This window comes from Polyodon spathula, chromosome 14 (assembly GCF_017654505.1).
Source record: "Polyodon spathula isolate WHYD16114869_AA chromosome 14, ASM1765450v1, whole genome shotgun sequence".
Lineage (NCBI taxonomy): Eukaryota > Metazoa > Chordata > Actinopteri > Acipenseriformes > Polyodontidae > Polyodon > Polyodon spathula.
The window spans coordinates 9,606,404-9,624,500 of record NC_054547.1 but is presented as its reverse complement, the minus strand read 5'-3'; the positions used below and the strand labels follow the sequence as shown (position 1 = coordinate 9,624,500).

The 18,097-nt window shown below is 35.7% G+C and overlaps 1 protein-coding gene across 5 annotated transcripts in view; it reads left to right on the top strand.

The window, feature by feature from the left end:
* Window positions 1-621: 621 nt before the first annotated feature.
* LOC121326504 (netrin-G1-like) overlaps window positions 622-18,097 on the top strand; it is a 106,189-nt gene continuing 88,713 nt past the window's right edge. For 3 of the 5 annotated variants that reach the window (XM_041269812.1, XM_041269811.1, XM_041269810.1), the window contains exons 1-2: window positions 626-1,474; window positions 10,174-10,821. In XM_041269812.1, the coding sequence (XP_041125746.1) occupies window positions 10,576-10,821 (246 nt within the window). In that variant the 5' untranslated portion in view covers window positions 626-1,474; window positions 10,174-10,575. Of the gene's footprint in view, window positions 1,475-10,173; window positions 10,822-18,097 lie in introns of all 5 variants that reach the window. The other 2 variants (XM_041269813.1, XM_041269809.1) reach the window with 2 other exon arrangements.

Genomic DNA, 18,097 nt, shown 5'->3' with positions numbered 1-18,097 from the left:
GTCATGTATCCTTTCCATTTTAAGATATAGTTGATATATGAAATGAAAAAAAAATCTTATACATATAATTGAAAAAAAATGAAAAAGCAGATTTTCAAGTGATAGATATTCTGCAGGATATGGTGCGTTGTCACACCATTAACTTGGAATTTCCTCTAAGACTTATTTTTCCCTCGTATATTTATATTGTACAGTATGTGTTCAAAATCCAATATTTTTTTTTTTATTTTTATTTTATTTTTCAACAAAATACCTTTGTATTTTTACTCATATTTGCAGTGACCGTGTTTTAGGAGAGATTAAAAAACGGATTCCTTAAGTGTAACGGAGTTTACCTTCACCTGGAAATTACCAACAACAGCAATAGCGACTTCTAGATACAGCACAGAAATATGTCAGTGTCAGACTGCCAGGCTTTCAGGTTGTGAAATAGTCAGCAGGCTAGTCAAGCTTTGAACAGTTAGATCGTGCTACCTTTAGGACCCAGCAGAAAGATGCCGTCTGGAGGCAGGAGAAGACTTGCAATTCCTATATTAGCTCGCATTTGGAGAAGATTGCTTATCTCTGAAACATACCTCCCAGCACTGTTAGACGGTGGCTCCGGGAGCTTTCATTTCCTTAATTATTGCCTGTCCTTTAAGTTTCAGTCCTATTTAAATGCAGACTTGTGTAAGCAGAAAGGATACACTAGAGAATTCAAATCCAGAAGAATCTATGTACCATGTGTATTTCATCAAATGGACTCACCAAGTGTCTAATATTTCAAACCATCTCTTCTATGAGCAGTGACATTTCTGCACTGAGTAAAGGAATCTGTGGATGAAGCTTGCGCACAATGTTGTAGAGGATAACCTCGGCGCCAGAGCTAATTGGAGTGATTTATGTCACCCTTGAGCGCCTGCTACGTGTTCATATAACAGAAAATGAAATTTTCTAGCACAGGAGTTGCATTTGGGGCTGGAGAGTGAAACAAGGGGAAGTTGTCTGCCAAAAGCACGTCTAAAAGTTTATCAAGAAACGTTTTGATGGAAAAAACTGTTCAATATTGTGACGGAATCTTGATCATCTTAAGGGAATACTGTGAGTCTGTTTAATTGTGCTGGCCCAGCGGTCCAGGACAGTGATCACTCACTTATTTTGAAGTGCCAAGAGCCACCACTTAGACCAACAATTTAACAATCTAAGGAAAAGTGGCACTACATTTAAAGGATGATTGACTTGCGTTAAGAAACCTCAAAATCCCTTCCATTTAGTCAGCAATTTAACTCCTGCATCATCAACTTTTTTTTTTTTTTTTCCTCATGCGCTTTTATTTTTCTGCTCATCAAATTTAGATTTACCACAACCTATTTTAAAGAGGACCGATTGGTCATTATTGAACTTGTTGCACATTGATAAAGGTTGCAGCCCAGAGGATCACAAAAGCTGCCTGAACGCCGTTGAGTGTTTCCAAACGTATGATCTCTCCACAGTAGTAAGTATTGTTGTTATTATTTCAGTAAGTTTATTTCACTGTCTTTATAGATCACGTTCTATTATATTTTGACATGAGCTAAACTTAATAAATGTACTATTTCAGTTAAATTCGGTCACAAACTGGTGTTACTTTAAGCAACCAAGACCATGTTTGACGTACGTTTTGTAAATATTACCTTTTAATATGTGACGTACTTTCAAATTGGATTTTAACAATTTTGTGAACACGAGTTGTGGTTCTGTACCTGGCCCAACTGCTTGCCTGCACTGGTTAATATGTTATTTGCAGCGTTATAGTTCAAACACAGTATTATTTATGTGCCCTTTATATGTTAAAGTGTTTAAAGTAGCAATTCACCCTTGTACATTAGGTCTGTTTGACAGGCATATCTCAATTGTGAATAGAGTTAGCGCCCTCTGGTGGCGCAATGTACATTTTCTAAAACTTCTTGCTGTTGATTGTGCAGGTGTTCGTGTTTTTGTAGCCGAGTCTATATGAAATAGAAAAAAATAAATAAATACAATGCCATGATACATCTTAAATAATTAAATTTGATGTAAATAGAGTAAAATATACCATAACATATTCTGAGAAATATATATTTTGCTTTTCCAAATAACGTTATTATTATTATTATTATTATTATTATTATTATTATTATTATTATTGTGCTGCAGTTTTTGTTTTTTGTTTGACTAAAGTAAAAGATTATAGTAAAAGATTGAATAAATGACATTGGCCACATTCCGTCATCTCTGTTGTTTTAATTACACGCATAGTAATTTATCGATAGAATTAAATGGCACCTTCATTTCGGTGTAACAAAATTATTTCTTCAAGTATTACTAAATTCAGTTTCAAATGTAAAATGATATAACATTTTGGGATAACTGTTTAAAGGTATTTATTTGCATTTAATGAGCTAACCATTATAATTTGATAGATTAATGCCTGCGGTACATGCAAACAATTCGCAAGTTCTGCTGACAACTGCCGCGTGTTATTATGTTAGATACATTTTATACACCACGACATCCTTAAAATGTTCTGAAAAATGTAAATACGTATTACATATTAGCTATACAGATGTGTTCTACAAACCGCCCATAGCATCGTACAGTTAAAATATTTCCCTTAACCACGAAAACAACTCGTTTCCAGTCAGCAGTCACAACTGTCGTGCACAACACAATTGTTCTGCTACCTGGAGAAGGAATTTCTACCTTCTCAGCTCTAGATAACCTTGGCTGTATGTGACTGTATAGGAAATCTTCCAGTTATCCATGGCAGTTACAGCGATTGAAGCAAGTAACTACTGTTCAGGTACATGTAACATGTTATCAAAATTAATATAAGGGTTTTTTTGTTTGTTTGTTTTATCAGCTGTATTTTCACAGGAATGTCGTTTTTCTACACACAGTATCACAATGATGGTAGTAATGTGTTATTGGAATTTGTTACAAGGCTACCATCTCATGATTATTAGTGGTTATTGGTTAATAGTTGGCTTCGGGAATACAAATCCTTACTGCAAAGTGATTCTGCAAAATAAGATGCTTAGAGAGTTCAGTTAAAAACGCAGTACACCTTCTGTCATCCAAACAGCACTGTCCTATTCTTATAGACACAGTTATAAACCATATTATACATTTTTGCAATCTCAAGTTTGGTGGAATTGAAGGTGCATCCTACAGGTTAATCAACAGAATGCCAACATTCCTTATATTGTATAGAGTTTGCATGACACCTACAGTACCTGGAAGTTGAGGTTTCATTGGTCAAGTTTGTTTTGACATTTTTTAGCGTTTGTTGCCAGAGCCTGAGAACAACCTTCTTAAACCTTCCTAAACTGTTATTTATAATGTCACTGTCGTTGTGCGTCCATTTTAAACAGCACGGCACTACAGCATATGCTCAGAGCCCTGAGTAGACATGCATTCACCACTCTCCTTAATGTCTCCAGTTGGTACAAAAAAAAAAGAAAAAAAAAGAAAGGTAATAACTGTCTTCTTAGCACGGGTGGGTTAAATAGGTTATGACCATTCTTCGTCATGTCATTAAATGCAGTACTGGTGAGCCCTTAATGCATTCCTTAATAGATTTATCAATATGGAAAAAATAAGTCTCTTCCGTCTCAAGTCTGACTTTATTTATGTATGTGTCACATTTTGTTATGAAAGTTGTTTTTATCCCTGGCCCTTTTAAGAAAAGTGTTTTTAATAATATATAAAGGTACAGAATAAATGTGGTAAGGAACACTTGGTCCAGGAATCAGCAGTCCTTTTGAATATACAGGGAAGGGAATATTCACGATCATCTCTGTTCAAAGGAGAAGCAAATATGCCAGGCAGGCTAAAGGAGCATTGTTTATTAGGTAGCAGTTATATATCATGAAAGGTCTTGATGTATAACGCTTTGTTACATTTCAAATAAACTGTAAATGGCAGTTGTTCAAGAAGCAAGGCATGAGCAGACTATAAAATTAATCAACCGTGTCACTGCCGCTACTGAAATGTAAAGTCTTTATTTAAATGCTTTGGCTTTATGTGGCACTTTAAAATCAAAGTGGCTTTGGAACAGTCTAAAATACACCCAGAGGGGATGAGATGAGAGCTTTAGTGAATTGTCTGGGTTTTTGTTTTTTTTTTCTTTTTTTTTCATAAATATATTTAGATCACCTTGGAATTAATGTTTTGATATTTTGTCAGTGGATGTTTAATATGGCATCAGCTTGATCAACATTTGCTGAATGTGCCCATTTGTGATTGCTTTTAATGTCAAATGTTACGTGTCCATAGCGAGGTTAATCGTTGCTTGATCTTTTTTGGTGTTTTGTAAAAGATAGAGGCAGGATATTTTTTTGGTTTGTTTGTTTATTAAGACAAATAAGTTACATGTTTGAAGTTGCCTCATGTTATATTTACTGTATTCATTCTTAAAACGTTGATGATTGGAGAATGTATGTGAGGTATGTCAAACAATTCCCATCAGCCTTACAGCCGAGACCCTGTTTGGCTCATGCTTGGCTCTGCTTGGCGTTTTGATTGTAAGGTGCTCTCATAGAGACATTTAAACAGCACGTTAGTCCACCCCATACTGCTGCTGGGGGCAAGTAAAAAGGGTACCTAAAGATGCATACAAGTATCTCAACAGTCGTAATCAGCTACTGGCATGTATGGGTCCTGAGCTTTAAACCACGCCTCCATGCACCACTGCCTGTGGGTACAAAATAAAAGCAGACGCTCAGTAGCATTTCAGAATCTTAAAATCACATGCAATACTGTTCATGTAAAACTAATGTATATTTATGGCTTTTAACCTGGCAAATTGTATCGCTGAACTGGAGTATTTATATGCAGTAAAATACAATGCTTGCATTCCCCCCACCCAAGGAATTTGGTGCATTTTAATAGAATCCTTTAAATGATAAAGTAATTGGAATTCTTACAGTAGATAGAAGATGTACAAAAACAACTATAACAGGTTGACTTTTAACAGTTAGGGTTACATTATACATTTTAGGGGAAAACTAGCTACCAGTACATGACTGCATTATTATTTAGCAATACTGAAGTTATTTAATATTGGGTGCAATTGCTTAAATAAAAACATTATTCATTTATAGTGCATATATTGCCTTTTTAAACCCTAACTGTTCACAATGATTAAAATGTTATAGTAAACTGAGCCACACACTATAAAATGCATTACATTCTCTTTATTATAAGTATCACATTTCCTTTGAAACCTTTTTCAGTGTAGTTTGAAATGCAGAGGCTTACGTTCTGCATATATTTAACACCTCGAATATATTAGGCTTAATCTACGACTGAGGATTTATCCGCTACTAAACCATATATAAATCTTGCTAATAATGCTGAGCACGACATGTTCCTTCCACCATGGCACTGAAATGCAAGTATGGAATAATGAGAAAGTCTCAGATATGAATTTTAAAAGTGGTAATGACCTCTGCATGTGATATTTAATATTCTTTGGTCCTTATTTAGCCACGTATCAGTAGTATCTCATTAGACCAATCTTTTGCAGGCCAACTGGGCCTATCCATATTAGTTCTTGAAATGGTCTGACATTTTTAGTACATTAATATTATGCCTGTAAAGTAATGGGAGACTGTTAATCACTAGTTGTGAGCCAGCATTTTTGTTATAATTGGCTGCTTGTCAGGAATTTCTTGCACAGACCTTCCAATATTCAATATATCAAATTTTAAATTCCATGACACTTTTTCCCTAGTCAGTGCAGTACATTCAATTAAGGTGCTAATCTGTAATGTCAGATTATGGTCATTTTAATGGAAAGGAATTACATAGAAATATACAGTATCACCTTACAATACTTTCAACATCTGGAACCAATCTTTATTGTATTATTATAGTTTTATTTATTACATACAAATTGCATGTAATACTTTACAAGTGTTTATAGTTGTATTTGTATTACTTCTTATATATTTAATTATTTATTTTTAACTTTTGCAATCTTTATTACTTAAAAAATATTGGATGCTTATGCATAGTAAGCTATTACATTGGCAGATGTCTTTTTTAAATAGTTTATATAGTGTGTCCAAATACACTCTGGGGAGAGCTTGATCAGACAGTACTGTACGTTACTGCTTGCTGGTTTTCACTTTTTTTGTTGTTCTTATAACTTACAAAAATTAGGTGAAGATTTAGGTTCACTTGCTCTTTGGCCCAGCACTGCTTTCTTCATATTGCTTTTAACAGATTTTGGACAGCATCCCCAAGTTGCAAATCATTGCAGGAAAGCATCCTTGGTCTACTAAAGACCCTCTTGAACTTACCTACCTATATTATTTTGGTTGTATCTATTAAAAAGCTCAAAGCATTTAGGTGATTAGACAATTTCTGAAACTAGCCAGTTTCCTTCTCTATTTGGAGATAATAATTCAAAAAGTACTTCTCTGTAAACCTCAAGTCTAAAAAACTAAAACCAAAAAATGATGGTTACAATTGTGCCTTGGTGTAAAGGCCCATGTTTGGTTCAATGGTCTTTCAGTTGTATTTCAGGAGGTTGTGTGGCTCATCACATTGCACATTAAAAAAAGGTTTTAGGTTATCATACAGTATCATGCACTATTGTGTTACCTTGCTTAGACCAACTATTCCTGTAAAAGCAGTTTTATCAAAATATTGTAGTTATTATTGCCCCTCTATTTCACTATTTCAAAGTCACCACTTGCATCCATTTCAGGAATTTTAGTTATGAAGTCCACATTTATGAATCTTCAAAAGGTCTTTGCAAGGGGTACAACAAACACTTTGTTCGTTGCCAGTGGAAAGCAATTATTAGTAAATTGCTTTGCTATGGAAACACTGCTTAACGTAGCAGAATTTTGTCAACGCACAAAATCTGTCTGCAAACTGCCTTCAATTATGCTTTCATTTAAAAATCATCATTTAAATGCATGGAATGAGATCAGCAGTTTGTGTGCTTTGGTTTTTAATAAACAGCAAGTCTGCAAACCTTTGTCATACTTTCCATTGAGAGCAGGAGTTAGTATGGGTTTGTGACAGGGTGCTCGTGTCACGTGTGTGTAACCACTGCTTAAGCAATACAGAGAGACAAGGGAGGTGGCATTGAAACTCCAGCACAGGCGTGCAGGATTTATTAATACAAAAGAAAATAAATAAACAAAGGGGTCATGTGACATTACCAGCGATGGTAATGCACAGAGGACACATACAGCAAGCTGTACAAAAGGCAAAATAAAACACAGTACAAAAAAACAAATAAAAGGTGCCACACAGGGCGAGCGCTATCCTATAAACGCGGTGTCCCACTCTAGGAACCGGCTACACTAAGTAACCCTCGCTATACGTTACTTGGGATCACTGTCCCCTAAAATAGCCTACTTATGAGCCGGTATTCATACAACGACTCCAGCTGTTTCATATGGTCTTGGCTGGGCATTGCCTTCACAAGCACTGCTTGCAGTTTTAGGGTTGCGTAGCTGTCGTTCCTGCAGAGCGGACTCTCTCCTTCAGAGTATACGCAGCTCCCCTCTGTAGCATGGTGTTGCAGTCACCCCAAGCGATCTCCACCAGGACACTCGGTCAAGACCCGCCCACCTGCTGATTGAGGTCCAGCACAGCCAATCACTTGCTGCCCTTCCCCCCCTCAACCAAGCCTAGCAGGCAGCAAATCTCAATCGAACGCCTGTCTGTAAACAATAATTTAATCACACAAATCAACTCCAAAAAGACACACAATAAACCCACTCCCACATACAAGTTATACCAACACTAATTACCACCTGTGCAATCGCCCTGCCATAGGATACCATGCTTGTATTTGGAGAAAACATGAGGTGATTACTGTAGGTGGTTAACTGGCTTTGATCTGGAGTCCTGCTTTTTGATCTAGCTAAGGACACAAATGGTAGTCTTAGCTTTCAGAGGACAGTAGTTCACTTTACAAAACCACCACACAATTCAACACAGTTGCCAGAAAGCCTCATACATTCCCAAAAAAGATGGCTCCTCCAAGGCAAACTCAAAGCATCCTTACAAGGCATAGTCAGATTGGGAAGCTTATGCTGCTATAGCATGCACTGTCCCTTATTTAATTTGATAAGCACCAGTATTAATCACAAAAACCATGGAGCCAAATATTCAAACGTCTTGCGTCTGTCACAAGGGGAGTTGTACAGATCTCATTTGAGTGAGAATCAAAACCAATGCTGCGTTGGAAAAAATGGGTTTTCTAGTTGTTCTCTCGCAAGTGCTTTTACCTCAAATTTGGGGTAGGTGTCATGAATAATCCTGCAAGTTCACCACCACAAGCTAAATTCAAAAGTTAATTTGCTCACAAATCACTATGTTGCATGGAAATCACTTAAGACTGGTTACAGGTTACTTATTAATTATTTCACAGGAAGTATTCCAGGACAATCTCTGTTTCTAGTTAAAGAGTGAACATGGCTTTCAGACAGCTATATTTGCAAATTCTAGCAGATCAAGAAAAAAAGAGGAAATAGTGTAAGGGCAGAATATACAGGAAATGTATAACATTCCTTGACTTGTCTACAGAAGAAGTCTAATTATACTTTAATTAAACATAATAACATTTTGGTTTATTTTCAACTCAAACTTTTAATTTTAAATTTTAAACAAGACTTATTACCAGTGCTTAATTTGTAAAGAAAGAGGTGCCGGGGCGCAAGCAATGACAATAGTACCGTTCTTAAGAAGCACACATTCAAAATCCTAACAAGTTTATTTGAAAGAGTGTGTACGTACTATTGTTAGAGTTTATAATCATGTATTCTATGTCATATATGCAAAGCAGTAATATGTGCAGAAAAGTAAATGAAAGGCAAATGCAGGACAATCCTTTTGCCGCCTGGCTGAAAAAACTGATCCTCCGGTCTTGCAGATGCTACTGTGCCTTTAACAATAAGGATTGATTGCGCTTCTAGCAGACTAGATCAGTTGCACATTGCTGGGTGAAAAAGAAATATCTTGGAACCACATGACACAACTGTGTTACATCGTGACACAACATTTAACCAATCAGAGAATTGAAGGGGTGGGTTTTATGTGTTAAGCACTTCAAGAGGCTAAAATGTTAGACAGCTTAAAAAAAATTTAAAGCAGAAATAGTGACAATGAATGCAGGGTTTTCAAAATAAGATGGTGATTGACACACTCCACCACCTAATACTATTTTTGCGCCGGCTACTTTATTAAAAATATAACATTCTTCAGTTATTATCATTCAGTCAATTTTTTGATGTATTATTGTACTGTAAAGTGATATATAGTGCAAAATATCTATACATATGCACCAAAAAAAAAAAAAAAAAAAAAGCATATTCCTTTTGTTGTTTTATCGTAAAAAATGTACCCAGGTGCTTGAGAGATATTGGGGGTTCATGTATAGAGGCTGTATGCCTTTAAGAAGAAAGACATGATGGGATATCAGCGGAACACTTGTCAGCTGATATCCAATTACAAATGCTTAAGTGCAGAGGTGCTATGTTATCACAGTCCAGTATCATGCAACAGTTGTGATGGTGACCAAAAATGTGTGAGTACTGTTGTATAGAAAAATGGCTTAAATTAACAGTTGCATTCAAAAAATGTAGAACAGCGAAAAACAAAAACAGGCATGCACTAACAAGTGAAAAGGTTACCCCTTTTTTCTGTTTTGTTTTGTGTGAACTCCAATAAACCTGCGTCAAATCGTAGAGTACCTAAACAAGCACAGTAATTTACAATAAAAAACTGTAATGAAAAAGAAAATGTAGAACATAAATAAGAGCAACCAGATCTAGTCAACGAAAAAAAACACATTATCCAAATTCTTTGTCGTATTATATATGTAAGGTAAGGCAAGTTTATTTTTCTGTTAAAAGTGCTCCTGGCTATAATGTTCTGCCACCCAGCTGCACAGAATTTCTGGGGAGAACGGTGTTTAAATCCTGACATTTGTTAATTTGCCCTGTCTATAAATACACACTTCTTGCTCTGAACCTGAGAAACAGCAGCACAGTAATGCAGTCATTCCAACCCAAGCTGTAACACCTAACACCCACCTAGCATAACCCTCAAAGTCTTCACTTATCATTTTATTTTTTAATAACCACAAAATGTCAATCTCCCACAAACTGCCAAAGTGATAATTTTCACCCTTATTGTTTCCTACAGGGTCTTGGTGTGAGAAGAAAATGATGATTGATGACAAACAGGCTTTAGACAGCAGACACTCATCACTTTGCCTGAAATTCTGATTTATCAACCTGTCAGGCAATCTCTCATGAGCCCTGAACACCCCTCATCCCTTTAGGTTATCAGTTTAAGACCCTCTACTGCTTGCAGAAATCAGAGAACTTGCAGACTGACGTAACGCAGTAAGACAAAAAACCAGCACCCCCAAAGCAATTATCAAAAAGCATTACAGATTATGCTGGGACAGGGCCAAAGCCCTTGATTCAATACAAGTTGGATTATTTTTTAAAATCACCTGGGATAACATTTAAAAAGAAAAAAGAATAGAGAGAAAACAAACAAAAAAAAAAAAATTTCAAGAGACCATCAAAGGACAAGATAATGCATTTCCCTGGTTTGTTGTCACTGCAGGCCCTTTGGGTGGCTCTGTCGCATGCCATGCAGCACTACCCTTCTGTTTGGGGACATTATGACGTTTGCAAATCTCAGATTTATTCCGATGAAGGCATAAACTGGGATTACATGGCCTGTCAACCGGAGGCGACTGACATGACCAAATACCTCAAAGTGAAGCTCGACCCCACTGGCATCACTTGTGGAGACCCACCCGAGACGTACTGCGCTTTGGTAAGTTTCGATTCTTCTTGTCTTTAATATTCAAATGTAATATTTAAAAATGGTTGGTTTTCTTGAAGAGCACCCTGTACACAAAATGACTGATTAGCTACTATGTTTGTTCTACTGCCTCACAAAAAATGTGGCACTGCATAGCTTTTGCAACACAATAGGAAAAAAAACTGTTATGTAGTTCAGATAAAGAACAGGTCTTGATTAACACAAGCAATAACCGTCTTTGGTGTTCGAATGCTCTTACCTTGAGTTTTTAAAACATGTGAAAGGCGTGATAGAAACAGAAACACATTGAAAAGTGCCTTTGTCCAGTGTACACTTTAATCATAACGATAAAGTTAAAAAAAAAATGTTCGAACCACAAAGTTTTTCTGTTTCAGCTACTGAATCTGTAGTGATACAAAATTTATGTAAAGACGAAGCTTATCAAAAAGAATGTCATATGCCATTACATTTTATTGTGCATTTTATCTGAAGTGTAAAAGGCCCAAAAACACAGAAATACAAAATGTAATGCTCACCATGAGCAGAGATAGTAACAGAGGACCTTGTGAACACAGACTTAGGAAAGTGAATTATTCAATGTTTGCAGCTAATGCATTTTATTCATAGGATACATTATTCAAACTTGCATTTTAAAAACATTTAAAAAAATGCTGACATTTGAGAAGGAAATATGACGGTTATAAAAAGGGCTAGCTTTCCATTCTTGCTTTAATCTTCACTGCCAAATGGATATAATTTCTTCCCATGGGCAATGGACAACGTGGAACTCAACTTCTCATGAAAAAACAATATCTTTATTGGAAAGAGTCATTGCAGTCAACTGGTGCCCAATAAAACACAATTATTTTCGACTGCTGACTGAATACGTATTTCAGTACCTTAATTTTCCAGCCGCTGGGTCAGTAATACCTTTTTGATGGGTTAGACATGAAATTAAAGTGTTGTATCCCTGTGGGCAGGTTAATAACTACTGTGTTGTACAGTAATTGTGATGGTTAAGAATGTAGCTTCTCAAAAGCATGTACACCAGATTCTTAGGAAAGCTATCATTAACCAACCAGTCTATATTGCTAAGAATTACCACTTGCAATAATTATTCATGGCCTTCAGCTCAGGATGCTTATCTGTCTAGCAAGTAATGCCCACAGTGTCTCAGCTGAATAGGACCAGGGGAGAGCTGTCTCTGTCTTGAAACAAGCTAAGCGCGGTTTCCACTTATATGTAAGATCAGTGTTGTTCTTGAAGTGACCTTAGGCCTTCTAATTTTTAAGAACACTTAAAAATCGATCCAGGCAGTAGCAGAAACAGCCTCCACATTCCCTGCCATCCAACTCAAAACCCAAGCTGGTCATGTATTTACAATACTGATTGCAGAGCTAATGAACCCATTTGGAATTAATAACATAGTGGCGAAAGAAAGTAAGACAGGGCAATTTCATTTCTTTTTTTGTTTTTAATGTTTTACCGTATTGTAATATATACATTTATGTAATTGGGTGTATTCCTTGTACACTGTATAAAATTCACACCAGCAGCTATAATTACATTAAACGGAATGCATTGAACCTGTTAAAAAGTATTCACCCTTTAAGCTTTTTTTAAATGTTAGTGATACCAAGCATGAACCTATTGGGCATGCTCATGAAAGCACCTTGGGAAAAGCTGTTTAAGTTATTGGGTTGTTGTCAAGTCTGATAGTCCTGCCTATCACATCACTCAGCAGGAGCCTTGCTTGCTTTTGTAAAATTATCTGCAATTATCTCCAGACTGCAGCTAATTTTCAGGATAGGTTAAACAGAGGCTTTGAAAAGAAGCTCCCAGACGGAAGAAGTCTTGTGCATTTCTACAATTTATGGTAGAGAAATGCTGATGACTGGAGAAATGTGAGCCCTTGAGTGCTTCTATGGATTTCATAGCCAATCAAAACTAAATTAGGAAACAAAGAGATTATTAAAAACTCCTCTGTGCATGCAATTCCAGCATAATATTATGAGATAGACATTAAATATATTCCTGAGAGACCAACAGTAGTGCAACATGCCCTTAATTGCTGAGGTTCATTTAACTGTAAAGTATGTTAAAGAAAAAGTCATGAAGTTCCTCCTATAAATAATATGATTTTAGTTATAAAATTAATGAAAAGATGCACAAGTGACTTTGGTATTGCAGAGGGAATGCAATCTTAAAATAATATTAGAATATGTTTTGTCAGTCAGCACAATGCATTTCGTAATAATCAGAACCTTATGGGAAACCCAAAAACCATTATATTTGAAAAAATAATAATAATAAATTATGTCATCCAGTACATGAGTGACATATTGTTTGGAAATCTGAGAATTATTTAAGTGTTTTTAGGTGTTTTGTATTTAGTGGACAATTACATTTTGGAGCTTTGAAAATCAGTTTTTTACTATACATTTTTTATATAAACTCTACAAGTATTGGTATCTATTTCACTGTCTGTACAATTCCTTTTTGTTGATAGTGTAGGAGTAGTATTTAGCATGTTGATTTATTATGGGATTATACTTTTAGTATTGCTTGTCTCATCTCAGGCATGATTTAATGGAGCAATTGGCAAAATTAGGTCCCAAAGGTGAGTATTTTTTCCCAACCAATAACTGTATGATCTGTCTTCCCCTAGGACAGTTATGCTCCAATGACTTCTTTCATATTTTTTTAGTTTTTTTTTTTTTTGTTGGGTATCAAACGCAATCATAAACTGTCTTGTTCAGCATGATAAGTCGTACTACCATACAACATCTTTTACCTGATCTGCTGTTGTCAATGCTCCTGAGGGCCATTCATTGGCGTTTGGGAGAAGGTTTTTGACAAATAGTATTAATGCATTTGGAATGACTTTGAAAACAAAGGTTTTGATAAGAAACCAAAGTTTAAAATGGGTGTTTATAAACTTACCAGAATATGTTTTTTTTCAAACTTTCCTCCATTAATGGATATCAGGTTTCTGTTCAGTTATTTATTTATTTTTATCTGAAGATACATACTTGTGGGTCACATTACAGTTTATATAGAATTGACATATGCATTTAAATGACAAAGTCAAAAGGAAGATACTGTTACAGTGGCAATGCTTTCTTCTTGGACAATTAAATCCTGACCATTCACATGCATCCATGGCAATTTTAAAACTGCATAATATGCTTTAGGTAAAAAAAAGCAGGAAATCAAAACTGCTGACTTAAAAAAAATGACTTTGAAAGCTAGAAATATTTGCACCCTTCATGAATGAGAAACACATGTCATGTAGGCTATAGCACATAGATAGTGTTGTTAGTTGTTCATTTTTTTTGTTTATATACCACTTTAATATGTTTAGTCAAAATGAAGTAATATTTGGGGGTAGATGTAAAGATACATTCAAAGTGATTTGCAGGTGCAAACCCCCCCAGATTAGGCCTAAATCATGTTTAGCTGATATAACGTCAGATTTCACCGGCCGTGTATGTAAAGAACAATGTTCACCTGGCGTTCGGCACCCACTATCAAATTTGTACTTTTCTATCATTAATCCATTACAATTATATTGAAATGCATTCAAATGAAGAATAGCATGGAATTGGTTGGGGTCTGGATACTAAGCAGGCACAAACATTATGTAAGGATTTTGCCTTGCACTTAGGCAATTGCTGACCCTCCAAAAACTACACCTAGTCTCACAAAATGCAAACCATTGTAAAAGCGAGTAACTAAGATCTGTATAAAAGCACACACCGGCAGAGACCTGTCATTGGCAAAAAAATAAATAAAAAATGCCTAGACCCATTTACTTAAAAGATTTCTCCTCTTGCTGGAAATGGACATGTAACTGTAGAGTTTGCATGAGTGCCAGTAAATAGTTGGTGTTCTTGTGAGGATGCGTCGAGGGCAACTGCCACATAGCCATCTGCCGATTGCATTTTCAAAGAAGCCCATTAACAAGGTGAAGGGAAATTGCAACATTTTCATTTGAATGGAACAGCCTTCACCATGCATGACAACACACCTTACAGTTTGAAGTGACATGATGCTGTAAGGCTTTGTCACCGTGAAGCAGTTCCTGTTTCTAATTCCTAGTGACACAGTGTTTAATTCTCAAAGAAATGTGTGGAGCAGCTGGGACGATTCATGCAGACATGCGATCTATAATAAGCACTTCTCATTTGCATTATTCATTAGTTAAGGGTGCTGATTTGCATGTAGTTCTGCCTCTCTCACTTTGCCAAAGCATGCATCCAGGAGACTACATTTAAGGTATACAGCCAACATGAATGTATTTTATGTTAGAGATTCCTTTTAATGTTGAACACTTGATTGATTCTTATGTGGATCTTTTATCAGCAAAGGGCAGCCCACATTATAGGTTTCATTTTTACACTACAAAACAAACTTTGAACAGTATGATTTCTTTCAAATATAGATTCTGTCAGGTTGATCTGATGGGTTGACGTAATTGAATGCCGGAAATTTCCATTCACTTTTCACATTTCTCTGCAGTGTTTAGGTGTAATAACAAAAACACAGTGGTTGCCAACAGGTATTGTATAGTGGTACAGATTAAAAACCCATGAATAGTTAGATTGAATGTAGTATTTTGCACCTGTCTTAAACATATGCAATTTGACATTAAGTTATAGCAGCCCAGTACATTTCAGTAAACAGTAAATTATATTATTTTTCTCACTGGTAAAAAGGTTGATCAACATGTTTTTAATATTTCACAGATGTTGAGGGGCTTTGTTTAAAAGCAGTATTATGCTGAAAACTGTTTTCACAATATGACACAAATATGCCTGTTTTAATAACATATTGTTTGCACAGGTCTGACAGTAAAACAGAGCAGTGTAGAATTGCTGCATGGCAGGGGACAAGACATCTGTTTCAAAATCCGTAACTTCACCAGTTGACAGGAAACAGAATGCTCAATAGAAGGGGTACAGTAGATACTGTTTTGGTTCACAGAAGTACGTTTTCTGATTCATTTTATGAGACTTGCACATTGCTACAAAATCTGGACCTAATATACGATCTATAGTAAATGATATAACTTCATTGGCTGGTTTTGTACATCCCGATTAAGACCAGTCTTGAGTGTACTGTAAATCTACAGTTAATCAGGAACTGTGAAAATTGCTGAATAAGTGAGGGGCCTAATAAAAAATAAATAAAAATGAAATCTCTCGCAGATTTTCACTTTGGCAAAGCACAGCTGAGTAAAATGCCATGACAAATCTGGTAGAATGAGTTGTTTTAGCTGGCTCTGTTAGATTCACACTAAATACTTGTCTACATGTGTATTCAAAATGAAGTCGGTGGTTAATAATTGTCACTTAACTTTAACTGTGATAATTAATCTTCAAATGCAGGGTAATTCTTCCCTTAAGAAAAATGATAAATCTTGCTTTAAAAAAGTAAGAAATGAAAAGTTTTTTTTTTTTTTTCTTTTTCTGCGTCTCTTTATCCTTTAGTGGCATTTTGGATAATCCAGTAGTGCTAGCTGCTATATCTTAGTGCTGACATTTTACACCACTACCACCATAGCCTTTAATTATTTAATATCTAACACCGTTTTTCCCCAGTGGGCTTCACAAGTCTTACCGGCACTTCTTTTTTTAATTGACAAGCTTATTTAATTTTAATTTGGTTTGAAGCTAGGGGACAGAAGTCTAGTTCTCTGTAGCAAGTTACCAACTACTAATTTGTTCAGTCTTTGAAGTCATGATATTGGATTGATTCAGAGTAACAAAATATGCAACTTTTATTTAAAAATTGGATCATCATACGCTAACCTACACATATCCAAAATAAAACCCTGAAAAGCTGGGTGTATTGTATGTACAAAGGTGACATCTATGTAGTAAACCAACTTGGAGTGTCTTATATTAACCTCCATTTTAATCTATATTGCTTTATTAGCACATAGATTTTACCTGTCACTTATTTTCAGCCCTTGCTCGTGCAATCTTTTTTTTCCTGCATTTCACATACCTTTTGTTGATTTTTATTTATTTTGTTTTAAATTAAAAACAGACTTAACGATATAGATGTACAAGAAAAATGCAAGCATTATTTAGGCAATACAGAAAGAGCATACCTGTGCTGCAATTAACAAGTGAAGGTGTCTCTGGTGTACAATGGGAATCTTCATTAGCTGCCCAGCCTACCTTTAAAAAAAAAAAAAAAAAATGTCCCCCAATATATTAGCTGTATGTTTTAGCTATGAGTAGCAAGATCATCAGTATAATCGGCTACTATGATATGTATTCCACTTCATTATTCTCCCTCAGCATGCGGTACATGTGATACTAGTGAAACTGGTTCATGTGGTACTAGTGAAACTGGTTCACGTAGTTCATGTAGAACTAGTGAAACTGGTTCACATAGTTCATGTGGTACTAGTGAAACTGGTTCACATAGTTCATGTGGTACTAGTGAAACTGGTTCACATAGTTCATGTGGTACTAGTGAAACTGGTTCACATAGTTCATGTGGTACTAGCGAAACTGGTTGTTGGAATGCAGTCATTTTTCTCTGTGTATGTTTGAACCAGAACCAGCTTCACTTGTACAAACCTCTGATGCAGTTCTGGGAACAATTAACCATAAAGTTATTATGATAGGAGCTGGTTGAGCGTTGATGTGACATGAGTGTCCAACCAGGCATATCTACTAAGGAAACATACAGTAGAAAACATCATTTTTAACTTTGTTGTGTTGTGTAACAGGGTATTTGACTACCTTTTTAAACAATTTGACCATTTGCTAACTGACTGTCTGCTGCAGCTACTCAGTAGGTAGAAGAACCATGCAAGAGAACTTGAGCCTTCTACACGAAGCTGTAACTCGTGTTTATCTGAAAACGTCAATAACCTGAATAATAAACCTGATTTTATTCATAACAACAATTTTATTCATAACAATAGTGCTTCTCTCTCCTACAATTGTTTTAGAATTAATTCCCAATCTGCCAGCTTTGTGATTAAATTTTGCTTGTAGATGAAGGAATGGCAAGTGTCACTTGCATTGCAGTTTGCTAATGAAAATCAGATGATTGTTATTAATAGAATAAAGTGTGTTTTTTTTCAATGCTACACCTTGGAGGCAGATACAATGATACAGTTAATGAAATACATACACAGCAGAGTACATGCAATATTTGTAATTCACAGTACATGCTTTGGAATCTTCTTTCAATGTGCTACCAAAGTATTAAATATTATAATATGGAGAAGAGCCAAGTTATACAACAGAATCTGGGTGTCATG